Source organism: Equus asinus, chromosome X (genome assembly GCF_041296235.1).
Source record: "Equus asinus isolate D_3611 breed Donkey chromosome X, EquAss-T2T_v2, whole genome shotgun sequence".
In the NCBI taxonomy this organism is placed as follows: Eukaryota; Metazoa; Chordata; class Mammalia; order Perissodactyla; family Equidae; genus Equus; species Equus asinus.
In genome coordinates this window covers 44,524,546-44,548,692 of record NC_091820.1, presented here as the reverse complement: position 1 = coordinate 44,548,692, position 24,147 = coordinate 44,524,546, and the positions used below count along the sequence as shown (strand labels likewise).

The 24,147-nt window shown below is 42.8% G+C and overlaps 1 protein-coding gene across 18 annotated transcripts in view; it reads right to left on the bottom strand.

The window, feature by feature from the left end:
• The window catches only part of CASK (calcium/calmodulin dependent serine protein kinase), a 362,261-nt gene extending 354,556 nt beyond the window's left edge, over window positions 1-7,705 (bottom strand). For all 18 annotated transcript variants that reach the window (XM_070502071.1, XM_070502072.1, XM_070502077.1 and 15 more), the window contains exon 1: window positions 7,503-7,705. In XM_070502071.1, coding sequence (XP_070358172.1) covers window positions 7,503-7,561 — 59 coding nt within the window. In that variant the 5' untranslated portion in view covers window positions 7,562-7,705. The remainder of the gene's footprint in view (window positions 1-7,502) is intronic.
• Window positions 7,706-24,147: the final 16,442 nt, after the last annotated feature.

The window sequence follows — 24,147 nt, the reverse complement described above, 5'->3', positions numbered from 1 at the left end:
TTTTACACTACTGATCCTCCCCTTTGTGAAACTTCTGTGATGTCCGGCTACTGTAATTCTTCTAACTCTGTGAGTTACACTCCAAGCCACAATCCCCCAGCTCAGTCAACCCCCCAAAACTCATTCACTCATAGTTTCACTTCCCCAGATGATTCCCAAATCTTCACTGTCATTCCAGATGTCTCACTCAAACTCCTGTCAGGCATTTCCAGCAATGTACACTTAGAAATGGCCTTCACTCAATTCAAAGCCAAAGTACCAATCTACACCATGGAATACTGGGCAGCAGTCTAAGAAGAGACAGAGTTAAGACAGACACATAGATGGATACAGAAAGGTCATCAGATATACTATTTTTCAATGGAAAATGAATATTTCACTATTGTGTACAAATATGATCCTTTTCTGTCTTTCAAACAAAAAACTTCCAGAAAGATATACAAGAACTAGACAATGGCTACCTCTGGAGAATGAGGTCTTGGATGGTGGGAGAATGGAGAGAGACTCGCTAGTTACCCTTGTACCATCTATAGTTTTAAATTAATTTTATAAAAACGAATTAATGAAGAGAAAGCAGTAGAAAATTATTAAATCTCAAAATTGGAAATACACATTAACTTCTTTTAAGTCAAACTAGCTTCAGAAATGAAATCTTCCCAGTGTAGACAGCCAAAGAGAGACTCTGCCTATACTGACTTGGACTCTGCAACCAATCATACCAAAGTACCACAATGGCCATCAGGGGAATTATAGTGTACTGAGTTGAAAGAGGGGAGACCAAGATACTGGGTGGCCCCAGGAGAGAAAGAAAGGAGAGCTGGTCCTATAGCACCTTGAACCCTGTAACATAAATCCAGAGCCATATTTGGTGGTCTTAGAATCTGCACTGTCAGTTGCAACTAAAAAGCACAACCAAAAATGTGAGCAGTGCACACCCCATCACCTTGTTGGCTGGGGTTAGGTACCTGCTCTGCAGCAGCGACTCAGTCACTTGATTACTTAGATGTGTGGTGCTGACAAACAGCTGAGATGCTCACAACTCCGCTGCTGTGATCCTGTACACAGTTCGGAGAGACAGAGAGAACAATTTCAGTATTTTTCTCACAGGATACAGGAATAACTACCCTGTGGAAACTACCCCACCCCACTCCCAACAAACACCTCTCTCTGCAACCTCATTACTTCTGGTTTGGCAAGTTAGGAGTAATCAATCAACTATTCTGTCTGTTGGGGCAGGGAAATTGGAAGGAAAAACTTGGAGAGTAAAAGGGATAGAGAAAGTTCCAAAACAAATCATATTTTGGATGGATGGCCAAGATTCTATATTTCCATTGCTAAAGAATGCACAGACTTATCAGTTTGGTGGCAAACGCTGATATTTCATTAAAGAGAAAGACAAAAAGAAAAACAAAATAGATGAAACAATGAATAGTAGTATGGAACCTCTGCTGAAGAGGTAAGAAATTTAACTAGTGTGTCAAACAATTAAAATTTGCAGTAAATAAACTCTGAAAATGAAGACGTGCTTTTAAGGAAACCCAGTGCAGCATTTTCACAACTGGAATCAACAATGCAGCATGAAATGAATGCACTTTAGAACCAGCTGGAATCCCATGTATGATCTCAGGTAAGTTACTTACTCCCCTCTGAATCTCAGTGTTCTCAGTAGAATGGGTACAATTAAAGGAGATAATATATGTAAAATGCCTAAAATTAGAAGGCATAAATGTCAATTTCCCTTACAAAGTAGGCATTAAGTTATGAAAGATTTTTTTTTTACTCATAAACAATCTTATGTCAAAGTTCCCTTAAACAGTGCTTCTGCCACATTCAAAATGTGAAAACATTTACAAAAATGCAGTAATTCAAGAACAATCTCAAAAAGTGAGGTATACTTGCTTCTTTAATTTATTGAGTAGGGCTACAACGGGAGATGGCAAAAGAATTTTTAATTTAAAGGAACTATCCAGGAACACAATTTAAGGGACATTAGAGATATAGTCTGTCAGGTGAAACTGTTGCAGACACAAGGGAAAAATGGAGGGGGATGAACTGTTTATGTCAAGGACATACAGAAGGTAAGGAAGTCGCAGGAAGTATTTACGAAGACAAGGTGCAAATAACACTTCACAAACTCTAAGTCCTAAATCAGACTGTAGAAAACAGACATGAAGAGACTGGGAGAAGGTTGTGCACATGCAGAAAGGCAACTGAGTAGCTCAGTTCCCTCCAAAATGGTCCGAGAATCAAACTCCATAGTCAGGAATCAACACGGCTTACCTACTCCCAATAAAGCCTGTGGCAGATAGGAATCCACACCCCACGTTTAACAGGTTTTTCCACTGCAGAACCTCAGTTTAACCCCCACGGGCTTGGATCTTTCTGGGCCACCAGCAGGTTAGCTGGTGACTATGTTTCTTTTACCTTTTGTGTTGCTTCTGTTACATGACTGTCATTCTGATCAAGCACTTCTTGCATGGAACATTTACTCATTTCTGGAAAATTCTTCGTTCCATCAGGCTCACACTTGACCTTTTCCTAACATTAAAAACTAACCTACCTACAATGTCCAGTTAAAATTCCCAGAAAGATGTTCCAACATGAGGTAACATTCCCAACTGTGGGACTAGAAACTGAAATCACTGGGCTAATTAATATATGTGAAAGCCATAGTGATTAGTACAAATCAGTAAAGTTAAATTCTTCTCTATGCTAAATTATGTATTTTACATATTATTAACCCAATATTTACATAAAGGCTGCACTTAACTCAATTATCTGGCAAACAGCCGTTATTGGAATCTCCAGTACAGTATTTAAAGTATATAAGCAACTTAACCATACTCTTTTAATAGAGTGAATGTGTAAACACAATCCATACTAAACTGATAAGTTTCTTGATATTAAATTAAGTCATTATAGTAGACAGCCATCATCAACTGTTATTGAAGTAATCCTTGTTCTGTGTTGTTCCAAACATCAGACAATCACCGCGTTAGCATCAAATGAGTGCCATAAATCAATGCGAATCTTATAAGACCCAAAAATCAAAGCCAAACACAGGTTGAAACAAAATTCTTACACAACAAGGCTCAGAAACACAGTGTAGAGAAAATAAAATCCATGTTTTGGTCTTTTGGCTTCAATACCTCCCCCAAAACATTTATTCTACCTTTTAAAAACTGTAAGCCTCTGAAAAGACAGTCCCAAAATATTAGACATAACTTACGTTTTAAACCAATGATTCTCAGTCATAGCTGCCACATTAGAATCACTTACAGAGCTTGAAAAAAAAATACTAACCAGGACCCACTCCCAGAGATTATGATTTCACTGCTTTGACACAGGGCCCTGGCACTGGTCTTTTCTTTTCTTTTCTTTTTTGAGGAAGATTAGCCCTGAACTAACTGCTGCCGATCCTCCTCTTTTCGCTGAGGAAGACTGGCCCTGAGCTAACATCCATGCCCATCTTCCTCTACTTTATATGTGGGATGCCTACCACAGCATAGCTTGCCAAGCAGTGCCATGTCCACACCCAGGATCCGAACCGGCGAACCCCGGGCCACCGAAGCAGAACATGCACACTTAACCGCTGCACCACCGGGCCAGCCCCGGCACTGGTCTTTTTTAAAAGCTCCCCTGGTGATTCTAATATGCAGCCAGGTGGAGATCCACTACTTAAACTAATACAGCCTTTCGGGACAATTATTGCTCTGAGGTTGATAAACACGCTTTTTGCCTTTGAATGAGATTTTATTAAAACTACTCAATTCATTCCATAGTTAATGAGCGACTGTAACAATGCAGACACTGTGTTAAGTAACGGAGAAAGATGTGTAACATATGTTCCCTGCCCTCAAGAAGCTCCCTGTTAGCTAGGTGGAGAGACCCATAAATAAGTAACTGTAATTAAATATGATAAGCGCTCTTGAGGTGTAAGCAAATACAGCATGCCTCAAACTTGCATGTCATCCTTGAGCAGAAAGATGGGGTCATGCTGCATGAGTCCAATTTTAGTCTGTGTCCTACCAAGCAAGGCAGGAAAATCAGAAGTTACAGGTTACTAAACACTCAGGCAAATATTCAGCCTACACAAGGTGAAAATAGTGTGCGTTTTGCTATTCTCTTTCACAAAACTGCTGTACCATGAAGGTAGGCATTCCTATGTTTTAATTTGGATGAATCATCTTAAAATTTCCTTCATGTAATATTACTGATGGTACATTCACTTATAAAACTATAAATTTGCAAAAGATAGAGTAAATGATCATGACATAAAAATTAGCCAATTACTTGTATTTGCACAATACCTTTCCTTTCTAGTAATTGCCACATTTGCTAAGATAAGAAGTTTGGGTACTATGATAAGGTCCCATCATTGGAGTTTTGTTTCAGTCACTTGAAAGACGTTACATGGGAAAATGTTAAGGAAACAATAGGCATTCAGAAGAGTTTTTGTAAGACTTTCAAAAATAAGAAACACAGAGGAAAAGAGCTTAAATTTTTTTTAAAAGATATAGCATCCTCCCAATATCCATAATGAATCAAGCTCATGATTCCCTTGAAGATAGTGGATGAGTGAGTAGATAAGTAGTGACGTAGTGGAATGAGTGGGTGGTCAACTGATCCTGAAAAGTGAAATCCATTTTAAAGTACCTCAGTGAAAATTTCAACCTATTAAGACCTAAGGGTCAAAAACAACTTGTGATACTAATTTGGTATAAAAGAAAATCATAATTCCAGAGAATTTGGAGAGAAATCAACAAAAAGGTATTCAGTACAAGTGAACATCTTCAAGGCCTTTCTGTTTAAATCCAGAGCTGAACAAATTGTAAGTTAAACATCTGCTGTCAAGGTCTCTGCAAGAAAATCTCAAGTGAATTTCAATTTTCAGATCAATATATGCTGAGACAATTTACTGGAGAAACCTTCAACCTTTACACAGGGTGAGGAACACTATCATTACATTCTTTATCACGAAGGCTACCTTGAATTCATTATTTCATGGAATGACATATTATAAATGGCACTGACCAAGTTAGATTTTGTAGGCTATGAATGAGATTTCACGTTCATAGTAGTTAAGGTAGCCATAGCATACGTATCCTCTCAAAATTAGCTTGCCCTCCCTCCTCATGCAGCTTCAAAGCAAGAGAAGAGATGAATTTAGTTGTAGGAGAGGTGTTTCCTGAAAATATTCTATCAATTATAACTCAGCAGAATACTCATGGTGCTAATGTGATGCTGACCACTTCTTTTCAATATCCAAAGAGATCAGATCATCACTCTTCCAGACCTTAAGGAATCAGAATGAGTTACTAACATTGATTCAATGATGGCTATATTTCGTCATCACAATATAATTAACATTTTTTAATGTCACATTTCCAATTACTTCACAATTCCAATTATGCCTCATTTAAATCAAATACAACCAAGACACAACAAACATCATTCACTCCCCCACACACACAAAATCATTTGGGGGCTTTTGGGAAACACCTAATTTACCTTCAGTGGGTGCTAAGAATGAAGAAACCAAGGAGATGTTTTGACATATTTGTCTCTAGAACTGTGCTATTCACATATGGCTACTGAGCACTTAAAATGTGGCTAGTCCAACTGAGGAACTGAATTTTTAATTTTGTTTAATTTTAATTAACAAATTTAAATTTAGAAAGAGATACTTGATTCAGTAACTAGAAAACTTTTAGGGATGTTTGGAACAACTTGGGTATGTGAATCTACTTTTGCAAATGCAAATTTTATGAAACCTAAATACAGATCAAGTATTTCCGATGAAAATTTAGCTTAGTGTCAGAATTGAGACGTGTTGTTAGTGTAAAATACACGTCAGATTTCAAAGATGAAAGAAAGGATGTAAAATAGCTCCATAATTTCTATACTGATTACATGTTGAAATGATAATAGTTTGGATCTATTGGGCTAAATACAATATTTTAGTAAAATTAATTGAACCTCTTTGTTTTTAATCTCTTTAATGTGGCTATTAGAAAATTTACATATGTAAAATTTACATATGTAAAATTACATATGGGGCTGGCATTATATATCTTTTGGACAGCTGTGCTCTAGAGCACTTCCACAAGCACTTTGTCAGGGCACATTTGGACATCCTTCTTCTAGTAGACAGGCTGGTCATGTAACAATAGATGCAAGGAGTAACATGTCCTTGTATCAATTGGGTCTGAGGAAAGTGTGCAGCAAGCTCCATCCACAATTTCACCATGTGAGGCAACACTGAAATACCTCAACATGGAAGAAAAAAATGAGTTATCAGCACTTAAACAAATTGAAATTCAGTACTGCAGACAACTTAACAGAGAGCGAGCCAACTGCTCTAAGGTCTTGGTTTCATTTCCAAACTGCGGACCTTAAAATAGACAATAAAGCACCGCTTCCAAAAAGAGGTAAAATATTTCAATGGCAGTTATCTAGAAATCCTCAATAAATAAGCAAAAATTGCTCTTAAATCTTATCTCCTCAACTTCTAAAGCCACAGAATACACACTGAACTAGGAAATCAACTTCAGATCGCCAGCATTTCCTTCACAAGCAAATTAGCAGGATTGTGCACTTGGAATACTGTTTGACAAGAATGAAAAGGAAACTATTCAAAACAGATTTAAGGAATGGACAATTAGATGAGGAACTGCAGATTTAATTCTCAATCAGCACTGTGATTAATCTGATTCTCTGCTTTTCCCTAGTGTAATTATACAACGCAGATGAAAGGATGAGCATTTGGACTGTCAGTTCTATATTCTAGACCAGCCCGGTGACTCAAAGCAGACGGCTCTACCACGCTAACCACCATCCCAACAACAGTCGAAGGAAGCCTCGAACACTGATTTAACAGTCATTGCATAACGAGGCATTAAAAATTCGGATACCCCCAACTCTTTCCACGTTCGTCCATACCAGGGGAGGAATTCGCTGAAACTGAACGCACCCCGTCTTAAACGACCCCCTCCAATCCGCGCATGGGATGAACACAAAGGCATCTATCTAATATCCTGCACAATAGACACACACCCCACAATTAAAAACCCTGGACGTTCTTTCTCTCTCTCTCCACGCAAGCAAAGGAAATGCAAGCTGCTCTTTTCGTTAATGGTCTGTGCTACACGCAAGGTAACAATAACCCCAACTGCTCCCAGGAAGCAACTATAAAATCGGTTCTGCCACGTCCCTGTGCAACCGTCAGATAAAATGCAGACAGCAGATTTCAGCCGGCCCCACGCCTCACGGGGTGGCTGACCTCGGCTCGCTGGCCTCCACGGATCGCTGAGAAACCCCCAGACCCCCGCCCGGCAGGAGGTCCAGGTACACGTCTATAAATACTCCTGGGTGAGGAGGACAAGGGAGGCGGAGGGGAGGGAGGGCAGGGGGCAGGCCCGGCGCGGGCGCGGGTGCGGGAAGACCCAGGCATCACTGAACTGCATTTCTCCACACTCCCGCTCCCTCGCGTGAAGACTCACTTGCCGATCACCTCGCACAGCTCGTACACATCCTCGAAGAGCACGTCGTCGTCGGCCATGGTCCGGAGGGGGCAGCGGCCGCAGCGTGGAGGGCTCCGAAAACCGGGGTGGGGGCGCCAAAGAGCTCAGTGCCCGGCCCCTGCTCGCCTCCTCCCCTCAGGACCCGCGAGCCCTCGGCGCTGAGGACGCTCGAGCGAGCGGGGCTGCGAGGCCGGAGACTGCGGCGCCTTCCTCTGCGGGCGACCGCCCCGGCGCGGGCGGCGGGGCCGGGGCGCGGGAGCGAGGGCGGCCCGGGCCCGGCGCCGCCCGCCCGCCCGCTGCTCCTCGCGCTGCTCGGGCCGCGCTGCCCGGCGTGCGGCTCCTCGGGGACCGCGCGGCGCCGCGCTCTCCACTCGTCAGCCCGCGCGGGCCGCGAGGCCGCGACCGCTCCCTCTGCTGAGGCTGGCTCCGGCACGGCGCGGTGCGGCGCGGGGCAGCTCCGGCTACAGAGGGGCCCGCGGCAGGACCATGGAGGGAGGATCGCCGCGGAGGGAGGTGGCGGCGGCAGATCGGCGCTGGGGACCAGGAGGCGGCGGCAGAGACGCTCCCTCCTCCGTCTCCTCCTCCCGCCGCCGCCGCCCGCCTGGGAGTGGGAGGGGGCTTCGCGGGACTGGCTCTCCGTGCGGGCGGGAGCCGCGACCGCCGCCTTCAGCTCCTCCTCCTCCGCTCAGCCGCCGACCTGCTCGCCAGCCCCGCGTACCCGCCTCGCGCACACACGCCCTCCTCCCGCTACGGCCGCGCGGCTTCCCGAACCATAGGCCCCGCCCACTCCAGCCCGCCGGGAGGCGGTGGCCCAGGAAAGGAAACGGGGCTGCGCGGCGCATGCGCGCGCCGCCGGCCACGTCACGGCGAACGGGCGGGCGCCGGGAATCTGGAAGGGGTGGGGGGTTGGCCCGCAGGGGCGCGCGGGCGGCAGCTGCCTAGGCGGGTGCGGGTCGGGGTCGTCACCTCCGCCGCCAAGCCGCGGAAGGGGCTGGGGACAAAAGGTCCACGACCGGACGCATGTTCTTAGCTCTCTGCGGCGAAAGGCTGGGGACTCCGGCCGCTCCCCCCCTTCTTTTGTAACTGCAGGAACCGTTTGCCAATTTTTGCCGGGGAAAGAGGCTGGAAAGGGTCCTAATGAATGGGAAAGCGAGAAGAGAGGTGGAGAGGTTGCCACTCCAGACCGTGCTAGGCGGCGGACGCTCTTAGTACCACTCTGTCATTCCTTAATGAAAAGGAGGGCTGGAGAAGGGAGGTCGTCCACCTACAAGTAAAGGACCGAACAAAAACTGTCCAGAAAGATGCGCAACAACAAATGGCAATTTATATAGACAGCTGCTGTCGCATTCTGCCCCAAACTTATCAAATATATATCCAGCGCCTGCACCCACTAGAGACAGCCCAAAGACAGGTCAGGAAAGCAGGGACACACAGAGACTCTAAGCCCCTTTGTATATTGCCCCCACCCCCCGCCCTCAAGCCCCCAGCACTTACTCTGCTCCCTAAACTCCCTATAAATGTTAGATATGTCAGATAAAAATGCAACTAGAGGGAGTGGACGCACAGGGTCAGCCAGGGAGTGAGGTTCTGGGTGTTGCCGCTGTGCTAGGTTGTATTCAATATGAAGATTTCTGTTCAACTGGGCATGTGCGGAATGAGCCAACGCCATCAGACAGGTATATGCCTCAGTTGAGGACCAATAAAAAAAGTCTTTGTTCCTCTGCACAGTAGAAGTGCCCAATTAGTTCATAAGTCAGCTTCTAGAAATCATCTGGTAATCTCAGTGCGGTAAGAAAAAAGACAAAGATAGTATTTACCAAAGTGTGTGTGTTGGGGGGGTGGAGACCCACAGCCTATTTTGTTTTCAGAAACGTTTTGTGCAAACCTTTGACCACTCCCTCAAGAGGCTGAGAGATTTGCCAGTGTTAAGAATTTGAGTACTAAACCTTTTTTAAAAAATGCAAATCAGAGGAAACATATAATTGTATGAGAAGGTTTTCCTCCTTTCCCAAAGAGCTCGTGCATTCTCTGGAGAAGGGAGCTTTAGAGCCTGAGAAACATTGCCTCAATTGAGGATCCAACAGTTCCAAGTCACTCACCCCAAGTTGGCATGTCCACCTGGTGCCTGATGAATAAGTCGTCACTTCATTCTGCCCTGAAGTGCACAATGACCCTCACAAGTCACCTTACCAGCTTCACTTCCTCTCCCCAGCCCAAATCTGAGCTATGCCAAGGCTAATCGACTTCATTTTGAGGTTTCTTATCTTCTACAGGGGCCTATGCTCAGAGGTGAAAGAGGACAATTATAAAATAAAAGGAAGGGGAGTTGAATAAAAAAGATGACTACAGAGATAGGTTTGCACTGTGTTCATGGAATCCCAGCTGGTTTAGATCTGGGAAGAGCCTCAGAAGTCAGCCAGTCCAACTCAGTCATTTACAGATGTGGGTGATGTAGTGGTTGCTCTCCCAGGAGCCGTTCCACCCCTCCACTATGGGGTAGCAGCTCTGGGTTTGAGATGGCATTGTAGCCGCCTCGCTTGGAGAGGTGGGTCCTGATTCATTAAACTAATAAATGCAGCCCCTTAGCAACAATGATTGGCCTAACTTAATCAGCTCTTGGCATTCCCTGGTCACTGGCCTTGAATGATGTAAGGTCTTCCAATCGGCGCAAAGCTCAGCACTTTTCCCGCCTAAAGATGGGAAACACTCTCTTTCTCTCCACTCCACCCTCTAACCACCACACTAGCCTTGAATAAAGAGGTATGCAGCTTCAATTGTTGCCATCAGACATCTTGTACCTATGAGGGTGGTCAGACCTAAGATAAAGGTGGAACTGAGGGGCAGCAGGGTGGCGATGTCCTCAATGACATTGTCAATCTCTTGTTTAGCTAACTCTCCACTTTCTGGTAGTATAAGGCAATGAATTCCCGTATTGTTTAAGCCATTTTGAGTTGAGTTTTCTGTTACTTTCAGAGAAAGCATCCTACAAATGGTACAACAGACAAGAAAACAAATTCAGAGACAAATATCTGTCAATGGTCACATACTTAGCTGAACATCTGATATGAACCTAGATCTCTCAGCTCCCAGTGTGGTATTTAGTCATACAGACGTTGTCTGCAATACACAGCCCTCACAACTTGTACCCTGCACTGCGGCTAGAGGTAGCTCCTTTCTGCTTCTACAATTAAAATGTCCAAGCCTTTGAAATGAAGTTAATTCTTCTCTGGGTTTCTTCCAAAAATCCAGTATTCTTCCAAATAAGTGCCGGTATAAATGATCAGGTGTCAATAATTTAGTTCTGGGGCTGGCTCCGTGGCCGAGTGGTTAAGTTCGCGCGCTCCGCTGCGGCGGCCCAGGGTTCGGATCCTGGGTGCGGACATGGCACCGCTCATCAGGCCACATTGAGGCGGCGTCCCACATCCCACAACTAGAAGGACCTGCAACTAAGATATACAACTGTGTACGGGGCGGGGGGGAGGGTTAGGGAAGTAAAGCAGGAAAAAAAAAAAAAAAAGATTGGCAACAGTTGTTAGCCCAGGTGCCAATCTTTAAAAAAAAAAATAATTTAGTTCTGTTTTTGTTTCTATAAAGAAAATGTTAAGGTAACTAGGTGCATCAGTTAGATTCTGTTCAGATGCTAATAACTGAATACTCAATAACAGCAGTTTAAACAATGGGGGGGGCTTATCTTTCTCATAGAGCAAGGAGTCTGCAGGTGGGTGGTTACTAACATTGGATCAGCTCCTCAACAGTGTCATTAGTGACCTAGGTTCTTTCTTTCCATTCTGCCAGCCTTGACATGTTAGCTTCTCATCCTCAGGCTGCTGCAATTTCCAACATCAAGCTGCATTCAAAGGCAGGAATCAGGAAGGCAGCAAGGGTAGGCAAGGCCCTTTTGCTCTCTCTTCTATCTCTTATTAGGGAAAGAAAATATCTTTTTCCCATCTTACTGGCCACAATAGTCACATGGCAATCCTTACCTGCATGGGAAGCTAGGGACGTAAGTATCTGACTTTTCCTGCCTCCTCTTTGGAGGTGCGCAAGGGAGAAGCAGGTGGGGAATGCACTTTGGCAGCCAAACAGTAGTATTTCCAATACCAGGAAAATTATCAATGAAATAATTCTGTATCTTCATCATAATGTAGATATACCTTGAGTATGTAACTGATAGGCCTTTCAAAATTCAGAAACATCTAAAAACCCACAAGGATGGAGTTGGTGCTAAACAGAGTTGATTCTCAGATGTCAGTGAAAATCTTCAATAATTTTGAGGTATTGGACTTTCTCACAATTGCATTAGACAGTCTCAGGTTGTTGGGCTCCCACATAATTTCAACATGACACAGACATAAAAGGGGAAGACACACTCTAGAGAAATATTAGCATGAGTACAACACAGAGGTCAGTGTTAATTTAGGCAATTCAAGGTTCAGCCTCATTCTGTAGCTATTATATTCAGTAATGTAAACTATTACTGAATTAATGGATAAAATTAAGAATGACACTGTTCTAAACTGGAATAAAGTTATTGCCTCATAGTATAAGCAGGGTGCTCTAAGCTCAAATGAAAGACACCATCTGTCTCTCCAGAAAAAGCTACTGTACTACACAAACTCCGATGTCATGTTGCAAGTCATTTACAGTGGGCCCTCTGTATCTGCGTGTTCCGAGGATCGCGGTTGGTTGAATCCGCAGATGAAGAACCCGTGGACGCGGAGGGCCAACTAAGGGCTTTGAGCTTCCGCGGATTTTGGCATCCAAGGGAGTCCTGGAACCAATGCCCCGCGGATACCAGGGACAACTGTATTTTATATTCATTCAATGAATGTCTATGCTAGCCGCTAAGGCTACAGCTACAAATAAAGCAGACGTGGTGTCTGCTCTTTCCAAGTTTTGTTCTAGAAGAAAACAAGTATCAGGCAAGTAATTACAATGAAGAGTGATGGTCGGTAGGGTGTGGGAAGTAGGGGGAGCAAATAGCAAGGGGACCTATGAGTCAGGGAAGGCCAACTGAGGAAATGTTTAATCTAAGACTGAAGAAAGTATAGAAATTGACCAGGTGAAAGGAGTGGGGACCTGTTGATCCTAGGCAGAGAGAACAGTATTTGTGAAGTCCTGGAGGTGACCAAGAATACGTACACTCTTTTGGAAGAAGAACGTGCTCTTTTGGAGAAGTAGGTCATGGCTAGATCATAGCGTGTAGGAGGAGAGAGGCCAGAGGAGGTTAGAGAAATACGCAGGAGCCAGATAGCAGAAGGTGTCTAACGCCATTTTAAAGAGTTCACTCGTTAGAAGACTGCGGATTTCAGTGGCACTAAAGTCTTACGTGTAGACTGAGCCCCCCAAAGACCCATGCATGAACGGAATTCTACTTTTAAGTGTCTCTTCCCTTCGAGCTTGGTGCAAACTGTCCTCTGCCTTAGTTACTTTTAAAATGCAGATCCTCCTGTACTAAATATGAAACCCCTTAATGCTTTGAGCCGACACTATTAGGTGCTCCGCTGGAATCCCCCCTGATCCCTTTTACCATTTCTGTCTGCCCCTCCCCCAGCTTCAGCAAGTTTTTGCTTCCAAAGCCCAGGCCTGTAACTTCAGAGGACTTCTCGAAAGCGATTGCAATCATTTTGCCTACATGAAAATGCCTGGGAGCTTAGGTCTTCCCCACCTGGCTATTAGTGCAGGGATGTGAAAGCCCAGCTCCCATGCGGGGGGGGGGGGGGGGGGGGGGGGTTGGAGGGGAGGTGGGGACGGTGGCGGGGGGGGGGGGGGGGGGGTTGGGCGGACCCCCCGCGTCTGGCATCAGGCTGCAGCGACTCTCCGCAGGACTTTGCCTGACTCCCTCCCCTTCCCTTTACTACTTCTCCCATTCCCTAACAGGTTTCTCCTGGGACTACTTCCTTAACAAATCATTCGCTTATGAAACCCCTTATCAGGATCTGCTTTAGGGGAACCCAATGTAAGATAGTGACGTTTCTCAAAATGACAACTGCATCCATATCACCTGGGAGCTTATGAAAAAATGTTAAAAATCTTGATTCCTGGGCAGTACCAAAGACTTAACTGAATCTGAATCTCCTGGAGCATGTCGCAGGGATCTGTATTTTTATAAGCTCCCCAAGTGAGTCTTGTACACCTAAAAGTTAAGAACCACTGCCCCAACACTGGCTGCGCATAAGCTCACTGAAAAAAAAGGGGCCAGGGCTGACTTCATCACTAGGGTGGAGAAACCCATAAGAAACGCAAAAGAACACTTCAGGGAGTAGAGGAGGATCTGAATACAAACGTGTTTGCTTCTGTAAACCTCTGTCTAAAGATTCATTTTACCCTTCTTTATTATCAGTGAACAAGTGACTGGGAACTTTTGTTTGACAGTGAAAACAAGATTGCCTTTGGACACAACATAGTGTTAGTATACACTGAACATGTTGTATCTCAAAAGTTAATAAAAAGATATCCATTCATTGGATCACAAGTAGTTTAAGACCACAAGTAGTGATTGGCCTCCTTGGGACTCAACACTGTGCTGTGCTAATGGGCTTGCAATAGTCAGGATTCTTTTGGTTGCAAGTGAAAGGAAACTCAAACCATCTTAAACAATACAGAGAATCTTTGGCTCACATAATTGAAAAGTTGAGATGTATGCCAGCTTCATGAGAGGCTTGATCCAGGACTCAAATCACGTCACTGAAGATGCACTTTCTCCCCGTCTCATCATTGTGCATTCTGTGATACTGGCTTCATTCTTAGGTTTCACAAGGTGGCCCCCAGAGTTCCAAGTTCTCCCCTTGAAGTAGCAAAACAGCTGCCACTGTTCCAGACTTCACCTCTTTATATATCAGCATCCAGGACAAGAGAAGAGGAATCTTATCCAGTAGGTCTTGCCCATGTTCTAGGATTCACTCTGTCTCATTGGTCTCGTATTGAGGCACATGACCATTCCTGAACAAATCACTGTAGCCAGGGAATAAGAGTCACTGAATAATTTAACCAATCAGGGCCCACACTTGAGCTGGATGTGGGAATCAATCCCCTGATGAGAGTGGAGGGGTAGGAAAAGGCCCCAGAAGAACATCAGGACACTTTCAGCAGGAGAAGGGTAGAATGAATGATGGAAGGCTCCCTGTTCTGCCAGTCACCCAAATACTGGCGTTGGCTTTTTCTTAGCACTCTACTTCTTTCTCCATGTTCAGCTAGTCATCAAATCCTGTCAATTTTTCTTTCATTCTCCACTCTAATCCACTCCCCCATCAACCCATACTGAGATGTTGTCTCACTTTACCCACTGGGCTCCTGCCTCCAACTTCTTGTCCCATCCTGCTCACCATGGGAAGGCACAATTCAGGTCCATGGAAGAGAATTCTCTGCATCTAGAACAGTGCCTGCTGTGTAGTAGGCATTCAAGATATTTGAAGTCAAAGGATTTTGTGGAATGAGGAATGAATGAATGAATGAATAGCTCCATAGCCCTTATCACTTCCTGGAAATCTCAATTATTTGTTTCGTTTATAGCCTTTCTCTTTCAACCCTTGAACTTAGAAAGTGTCTGGAACATAGTCAGTATTCCACGTATGTTCATCAAATAAATAAATAAATGATTATATGTTTCTTGAACTGTGTTAGAGAATCACTTATAATTAGGAAGAGATTGAGGAGCCAACAGAAACAGTTAAAGTGGTTGGATTCTTGGGAAGAAAATGCACAACAGAAGAAACATGATTTTCACAGAGGAGGGGAGATCAACAGTATCAGAGCTGAAGAGGTATTAAAGAGAGCAGAAACAGAGAAAAGGGCATTGGATTTACTTCTACTAATTAAAAGTAATTCTACTAGCTATCTTTTGTGTAGAAAAACAAATGAAAATCTTACATAGCATTTGGAATTTTTCCTTCTGTCTTAGCTATGAGAGATTTCAAAGGTAAAGTGGGGACTTAAATTGGTATCTTTTCCTTAATTTCCTTTTCTGGGTTTCCTGGTGCTTTCTTTCCAGGCTGCCACTAAACTGTCACACTACTTGGTAAAAATGCACAATCAGCTGCAACATGTCCAGTGGGTGACATATTGAGCCCAGCTCTGGCTAAGTTGCAAAGAGTCATGTAAGTCACCCAAACTTCAATAGAAAGGAGTATATGCTAAGTGAGCTGTAGAAAAGGTCAAGTGATGAATAAGTCGCCAATATGAAATACAAGCCTATCAACACTGGTAGGTTTAATCATTTACCCTCCCCTGGGCACAGATGGAGCAGATCATCTCTAGGGGTCTTTTCTGGCAGTATGAGCCTGTAAAACTCTCAAGGAGATATTTCCTTCTTACCATACTTTCCCATAAATGATACTTGTTTTTCAATGGAGATTCTTTTCCTGAAAAATCTTTATTCTTCATTCTCATGTATTATAGTGTCAGGATCTGCACTAATAAGATGGTTTCCATTTTGGTCAAGAGGAAAAATAACTCTTAACTTTTCCACAGGCTGTCTTTGGTAATTCCCAGATCTGAGAGGAACTCTTCAATGATATTTTGCCTTAAGTATTCTAATCAAATATTTCCCATTTAAGCTATTTACCCTTGTTATCTATTTTAAATTGTCTTGTAAATGGAGGCAATAGTTAAGAAAGTAACCTTTTAAAGGACAATAGCAAAACCAAACTAAGGGGAAAAGATAGAGATTCTAATGGTCTGTAAAGAAATAACAGAAGGACCATTTATTGAGGGCTTATTATAAAAGCCAGACACTATGCAAAGACGTTATACATATTTCATTTAATCCACATAACAGCTATATGAAGTAAATATTATTGCCCTCATTTTACAGATGAGGAAACTGAGACTTGGAAGAGGTTAAGTAATGTGCCAAGGATTACAAGGCCAGAAGGAGATGGACCAATGTTTGAACCAAGTCTGCCAGATCCCAAAGCCTGAATCATCGTGCATTCTGATATTGGCTTTCTCATGTTTCTTGGAGGCAATAAGTTTTATTTTCACTTTTTTCAGATTAAGCAAAATGTGCCTCAGGCGAAGGGTACATACAATAGGTTGAATAGCAACAGTAACAATAATAATAGCTCCTGCTCATTGAAATTTTATTTAGTGCCAGGCACTGTGCTAAGTTTTTCTCAAGCATTTGTTTGCTCATTCAATAAAACTTTATGGAGCCTTTATTATATACTAAGCACTGAGGGTACTCACTCAAGTTAAGTGAGCAAAATCAACATGATTCTTGCCCTCTTGGAGCTTATAAGTTAGTGAGGGAGGCAGACATGAATCAAATAATCACAACAACAAACATATAATTATGTCCACAGGGACGCAAAGACTATTCAATGGGGAAAGGATAATCTTTTCAGCAAATGGTGTTGGGGAAACTGGATATCTGCATGCAAAAGAATGAAGTTGGACCCTTACCTTATACCATATAAAAAATTAACTCAAAACGGATCAAAGACCTAAGTGTAAGACCTAAAACTATAAGCCTCTTAGGAGAAAACATAAAGGAGAAGCTTTATGACATTGGATTTGGCAATGATTTCTTGGATATGACACCAAATACACAGGCAATAAAAGTGAAAATAGATAAATTAGACAACATCAAAATTTAAAACTTCAATGCATCAAAGGATGCAATGAACAGAGTGCAAAGGCAGCCTACGGAATGGGAGAAAATATTTGAAAATTGTATGTCTGATAAGTGGTTCATATCCAGAATATATGAAGAACTTCTACAACTTAACAACAACAAAAAACCAAATAACCCAACTAAAAAATGGGCAAAGGACTTCATTAGACATATCTCCAAAGAAGATATACAAGTGGCAAACAAGCCCACGAAAAGGTGCTCATCCTCACTAATCACTAGAGAAATGCAAATCAAAACTACAATGAGATATCACGTTACACTCATTGGGATGGCCACTATCAGGAAAAGAAAAGACAGAAAATAACAAGTGTTGGTGTGGATGTAGAGAAATTGGAACCCTTGTGCACTGTTGGTACGAATGTGAACTGGTGCAGCCAGTATGGAAAATAGTATGGCAGTTCCTCAAAAAATTAAAAATATAACTACCATGTGATCCAGCAGTCCCACTTCTGGGTATTTATCTAAAAGAATTGAAACCAGGGTTTCAAAGATATTTGTACACCCATGTTTACAGCAGCACTATTCACAAAAGCCAAAACGTAGAAGCAACCAAATGTCCATCCATGGATGAATGGATGAACAAGATGTGGCGTATACATACAATGGAATGTTATTCAACCTTAAAAAAGAAGGAGATTCTGACACATGGTACATCATGGATCAACCTTGAGGACATAATACTAAGTGAAATAAGCTAGTCACAAAAAGGCAAATACTGTATCATTTCATAAATATAAGGTATGAAGAGTAGTTCAACTCATAGAAACAGAAAGTACAATGGTGGTTGCCAGGGGCTGGGGGAAAGGGGAAATGGGGAGTTATTGTTTAATGGGTATAGAGTTTCAGTTTTGCAAGATGAAAAAGATCTGGAGATTGAGTGCACAACAATGTGAATATACTTAACACTATACACTTAATAATGATTATAATGGTATATTATACATATATTTGATCACAATTGCAAATTTAAAAATTTAAATGTATAATTAAAACATTTATCTCCTTTAATCTTTTTAACAACTCTATGAGAGAGCTTTTTATTGTGGTCATTTTATAGAATAAACTCAATTTTACAGAGGCCAAATCACTTGCCCAAGGTGACAGTTAGTGATGGGTGAAGATGGAATTTGAGCCCATTTCCTGAACCTAAAGTTCATGCTCTAAACTGTCACCCGATTTAGCTAGCCAAGTCTTCAAACAAGTGAACCAAACCACGTCTTGCTGGGTTTGGTCACTGCGTTTGGAGAAATCACAGAGCACCCAGTTGAGAGTGGAGTGTGGGTAGCAGTGGGTGTCAAGGGTGCTGACAAAAGCCCTGTCTCTCGTGATTTTACCAGTTCCTCTCCCCTCCCCCGAGATGAGAACTGCATCTAAGTGTAGAATCAAGATAGCAGTTTGGTTTCCTTTATTTCTGTTCCATAAACTTTCTACGTCTTTCCTTCTCCACTGAAGATAACACCTTAAACCCAAGAAGCGATAGAGCCTAGAAAGTTTTCATACAGTAGCTACCTTAAAAGCCCGTTGGCAGGGCAGAATGGCAGCTACAGCATGAGTTCCTAAGATAACGCCCTTGGTTAACACCCCAGAGTTCCATTTAAATCACAGATTGCCTTAGCCTAAGTAAGGCAACTAGCAGATGTGAGCCAGAGAGCCCTTTTTCCAGGGAAAGGAGAACAAAAGGTGACAGATGCCCTGGCCGGAAGATCCTGGGAGTTGGGGTGGGGGGCAGTGGGAAGAACAGAAGGTGGGGAGTGGGGGCGGAGACTATGACCTGTTGAAGCTTCCGAGGAACTTTAGAGCGAAGCTAGTGTAACGTTAAAGAAAGCACTCCAGGCTGATACCGTTGAGCAGACCAAGGCTAATACTATTGTGAGGACTGTGTGCTAGGCCAAAGGAGAAATACAGGCAGTGGGTGGCAAGAATGGACTTGGGGGTAGGCTGAAGAGCTACCTGCTTAAGCGGGAACAAACGGGGACAGAGCTTTGGTCAAGCAAAGGAATGCAGCCCTGCCGTGAGCTCAAAAACACCCAGGTAACATGGAGACGGGAGACAGCTCACAGTTGCACAAGCAAATTATAGCTTCATTCCCAGAAGGCCTAAAATTCTCTAGAAATTCTTTCTAACTATGAACTTGAAAGTATAAAAACAGCTGCAAAAAGGATTCTGGGTATTTTGATAACGTAGCTTCTCTACCCAAAGTGATGCTTTTCAATAAGAAGAAAAACCTGGGCAAACTCTCGCTCCCCTTAGCCTGTGAGCTATTTTCCTTACAATTACTTTTCTCTGAAAGCAATATAACAAACGTTAAAAAGAACACTAGAATCCATGATGGTCTGGAATGAATGTTTTAAGGAGACAAGGACTATCATTTGAGTGGATTTATCACATAAAGGACCACATAGACTACTTGGAATAGTAAGTTGAGGCTTCAGGCTGAACTGAAAGAGACCCATTTCCTTATGAATAGTTCAGTTAAGACCACTAAATTAGTAGTAGGCTTGTGGAAAAACCCACTAAACTTGAATGTCTAGAATTCAGGGAATATTAAGACATAGGGTGTCATTTTTTTTTTAACCTGGGGTTATTTGAAGTCATAAAACCCACCATTAAGAGTCATTACATACCAACACACACACAAATAATTATACCACTATGATCTCTTCAACATCAGCCTTCTGACTGACAAGGAATAAACACTGCAGCTGGTCTGTAAGCTGAAATTTCCTGAGTCATGAATCCTTATCCTTCATGACCTGGGAGGTAGGACAAATGTTGAGCAGGGAGGCGGGAGAGGCTTCCAGTTAAGCAGTTTTATTGTACCTTACCAGGCACTCGTGGGAAGCATTGGCTCCTCTGGGAGAGCAGGCACTGAGGCTGTGCTGGAGAAAGCGGTTACAGGAGAATGATGGAAGGCATCATCGCTCTCAGAAATGAAGGGATGGAACACAGTTTGGCAAGGAAAAAATGGCTTTCTTTAGCCAATTCCTACATAACTGGGTTTTAAAGTTAATTTTCTTTTCCATATCCACTTTAGCTTCTGCTTGAATTCAAAGAAATAAACTCAATTCTAAAGTAACTTGTTAATATTAGTCAATCATTCATTCTTTCTTTGTTTTGGTGCCTACTAAGTGTCTGGCACGGTGCTCAGCATGGGAGGCACCAGGGGGAACAAAACAGAGGAAGAGGGCTTCATCAAAGCATCACAGGAAAGGAATATAGAATTGGAAATGAAGATAAGTGCTCTCAGGGAAGACACCATTGTACGTAAAGTGGGAGCTTAACCTAGACTGGGGGTCTGCTGGGGGAGGTCAGATAAGGCTTCCCCAGCAGAGTCCTGGACTAGGCCCAGGGTTTGGTTGGGAGTGGAGAAATCCAGACAAAAGAAATAGCTTGGGGGCCAGCCTGGTGGCACAGCGGTTAAGTTCACATGTTCCGCTTCTCGGCAGCCCGGGGTTCACTGGTTTGGATCCCGGGTGCGAACATGGCACCGCTTGGGAAAAGCCATGCTGTGGTAGGCGTCCCACGTATAAAGTAGAGGAAGATGGGCATGGATGTTAGCTCAGGGCCAGTCTTCCTCAGTGAAAAGAGGAGGATTGGCAGTAGTTAGCTCAGGACTAATCTTCCTCAAAAAAAGAAAAAAGAAAAAAGAAATAGCTTGATGCAAAGGCCTTGTGGCTTATTCTAGGAAGTGAAAGAAGGCCTGTGTGACAGGAACAAAGGGAACGAGAGGGAGAGCAATCCAAGATGAGGTTGGGGGCATGGTAAGGATTTTGATGCCTTTGGGAAGCAATTGATGTGTTTTAAACAGGGATTTGCCATAGTCAGACTTGCATATTGAAAAGATCACTTCCACTGCAGTTTGGAGAACATATTGGAGGGGAGCCACAGTGGATGGTGAGAAACGACTTTGGCTTTAGTTTAGTAGAGAGATGATGATAAACTGTAAGAGGGCGGTGTGCTGAATGTTCTCTATTTGCCCCTCCAAATTTACTCTCCACCTTCTCCATCCTGCCTTGTGCCCTGGGAAGCTGACCTGTGTGAACTACAGAAACAAGATCCCGGGTCCTCTGGCTACTGGTTGCATTTGGCCAATGGGGAACCACTGTAGGAGGCTGGAAATTTGGAGGAGAATGAGGTCAGGGTACATATTTTCCCAATTCACTCTTTCTTGGGTTTCCTCTGGCTGGCTGCGTCCCTCAACAGACGTTCATACTCCTCTCCAATCTACCTTCTGTACCTGACTCTTTCTCTCTAGATAACTGCTCCCTCCCCTGGTCCCTTCAGCCCTAGGGGTGATAACTTTTCTCTTACTACCAAGGGTTTCTCTAATTTCTACTCCGTGGTTTCTCTGAGCTCACTCCTTTGTAAATAATCCCTCCTCCAATTTGAGTGTGTCATATGTTTCCTGTTGGTACCCTCAACAACATAGGTAGTAGAAGGCTATGTAAGGAAATAAACAGATTAGAGATGTACTTAGGAAGTTAAATTAGCAGGATTGGTGATTGTAAAAAGCATTACTTATAGACATAACAATACTATAGTAGTAGTACCTTTATTTTTACCACTAACAAAATAGATGCCATGGAGTATTAGCTGAAAATTATATTTGTGTTCATCATTTGCAAGAATTATGATTTTCAAAAGCAGCAAGATTCCAATAGTGAAAGGGAGACAACAGTGATGGAAAAGTAATATTTGGTAATTCCACTTTTACCTTCCCTTTCTCTTCTTCTGAATTTGCCTGTTCTCCTCTTCCATAACTCTGTTGTTGAATATATTAATGGGAAAGCCACTTGTAAAGCTCTAGATCCAAACTCTAGGCAAAGACCTTCTCCAATGACCCTACCTGTTTTGCTAACATGTATTCCCTGGTAGCATCCCCTGGGCTTTACTCTTAAACCCTTTCCAATCATGGGGCAATACAAGCAAATCTATCAAAAGGTCGCTTGTGACCTGTGTAACTCATAAATGTCTAGTGTTGGCCCTGGTTTGGTGGGATTGCCTAAACCATACCAGAGTGGTCAATAAAACCTCTCCAGTTTTTAAGTTCCATCTGAAGATGATGCCACAATCTTCTCTGATGAATGAAAATGCCTAATGATGTTATAGTGTATGCCCCTTCCTGATTTCTGTGGGGACTAAGATTAGCTCAACATTATACTATGAATAAAAGATATTTATTTACTTGAAAACTTGATCTTTCCAGAATTGTCTGCTGCATTTCCTGGAGTTAACCTTTAGCTTCTGTAATAGTTTCACATTGCTGCTGTAACGAATTAACACAAACTTAGTGACTTAACACACTTTTCACCTCTTACAGTTCTGGAGGTCAGAAGTCCTAAAATGAGTTGGCAAGACTGTGTTCCTTCTGGAGGCTTTAAGGGAGAATCTGCTTCTTTGCCTTTCTAACTTCTAGAGGCCACTTGCCTTCTTTGGCTCATAACCCATCATTCATCTTCAAAGCCAGCATTGTAGCATCTTCCTCTCTCTCTCTTTTCTCTCTTTTTTCTCTTTTTCTTCTCTCTTCTCTTCTCTCTCTCTCTGTTCTTCCAGCATCACATTGCCTTCTGTGTCTACGACCCTTCTGCCTCCCTTTTATAAGGAAGCTTGTGATTACATTGGGCCCACCAAGATAATCTCCTGATCTCAAGATCCTTAACTTAATCACATCTGCAAAATCCCCTTTGCCATGAAAGGTAACATATTCACAGGTTTCTGGGATTAAAACGTGGTCATTTTGGGGGGGCCATTATTCAGCCCTCCACAGCTTCATTCTGATTGGCCTATTCCAAACACACCTCCTCTTTCCCACTTTACCATATTTGTTCCTATTGCCTAAGTATTCTACTATGACCTAGCCACATATCAAAATCTTCCTCCAATTCAATGGCAATCGAACAAATATTTTTTGAGTATTGGGCTAGACTTGGAGATACAGTGGTGAACAAGACACTGTTAATATGTCTATTCCCTCTGAAACCTCCCCACTGTACTTACACTTGGGGGAGGGGAGTCCCAAGGGGCGGAGTTGAGCTCTAGCTGCTTGGACCTGTGTTGAAAACACACATCTCATCTTTAGGTTTTCATTGCCCTAATTATTTCTCATCGCTTTTTTCAAAAAACTTTTTGAGGACTCTTGTGGGTCTCCTCTGTATCCTCTGCGCATGCCCAGTTTGGGAATCTGGTACAAAACACACTTCTCTAGAAATGTTTTAAATATTACAGGAAATAATCAAAGAGAGATTAAGCAAAGATATTAAATATCTTTGCAATCACAGAAGGGGCATAAGGAAGGAATATTTCTGGATGATTTTCTTTATACTTTACGTACTTAACAAATGTTCTACAGGGAACACATAGTTTTCTAATTAAATAAAAGTACAAGATAAAAAGGTAAAATGGTTCCAGTTTCCAGCTCTTAAAATTCAAATTCCATATTAACAATTAACACTAGATTTTGCATAGATCCAGAAAACAAACCTGCTTCTTAATTTAAGCAATTATTTGTAATCGGGCCTGACTACATAATTTGTGTGGCCCAGGGTGAGATGAAAACATGGGTACCTGGTTCTAAAATCTTAAGAATTCCAAGACAGCAACAACAGCAGAGCTTTAAATGAAGCGTGGGGCCCCTTCCAAGTGCAGCGTCCTGTGTGACTGCATAGGTCGTATGTCCATGAAGGTAACCCTGGTTGTCATTTTTGTCACACATAGCTACAATGGCCTTTTCATCACATTAGGCAAAATCTGAGAGCTGGAACTAGCTTCTGCAAATTTCGGTGAAGAGAAACAAGCCTTAAGTGTGGTAATAACCACTTTGCCACTTTTTGGTGTTTTCTTCTTTGTACAGTTTTGACAGTAATTTTAGTGTGTTTCTAACTGATACCAAAATGCATAATAAAATGTGAAACATTCAGTCAGTTACCCAGATCTTTCCCTAAAGCTAGATATCACATGTTATGCAACAAACAAATGGAAGCACAACCTTTG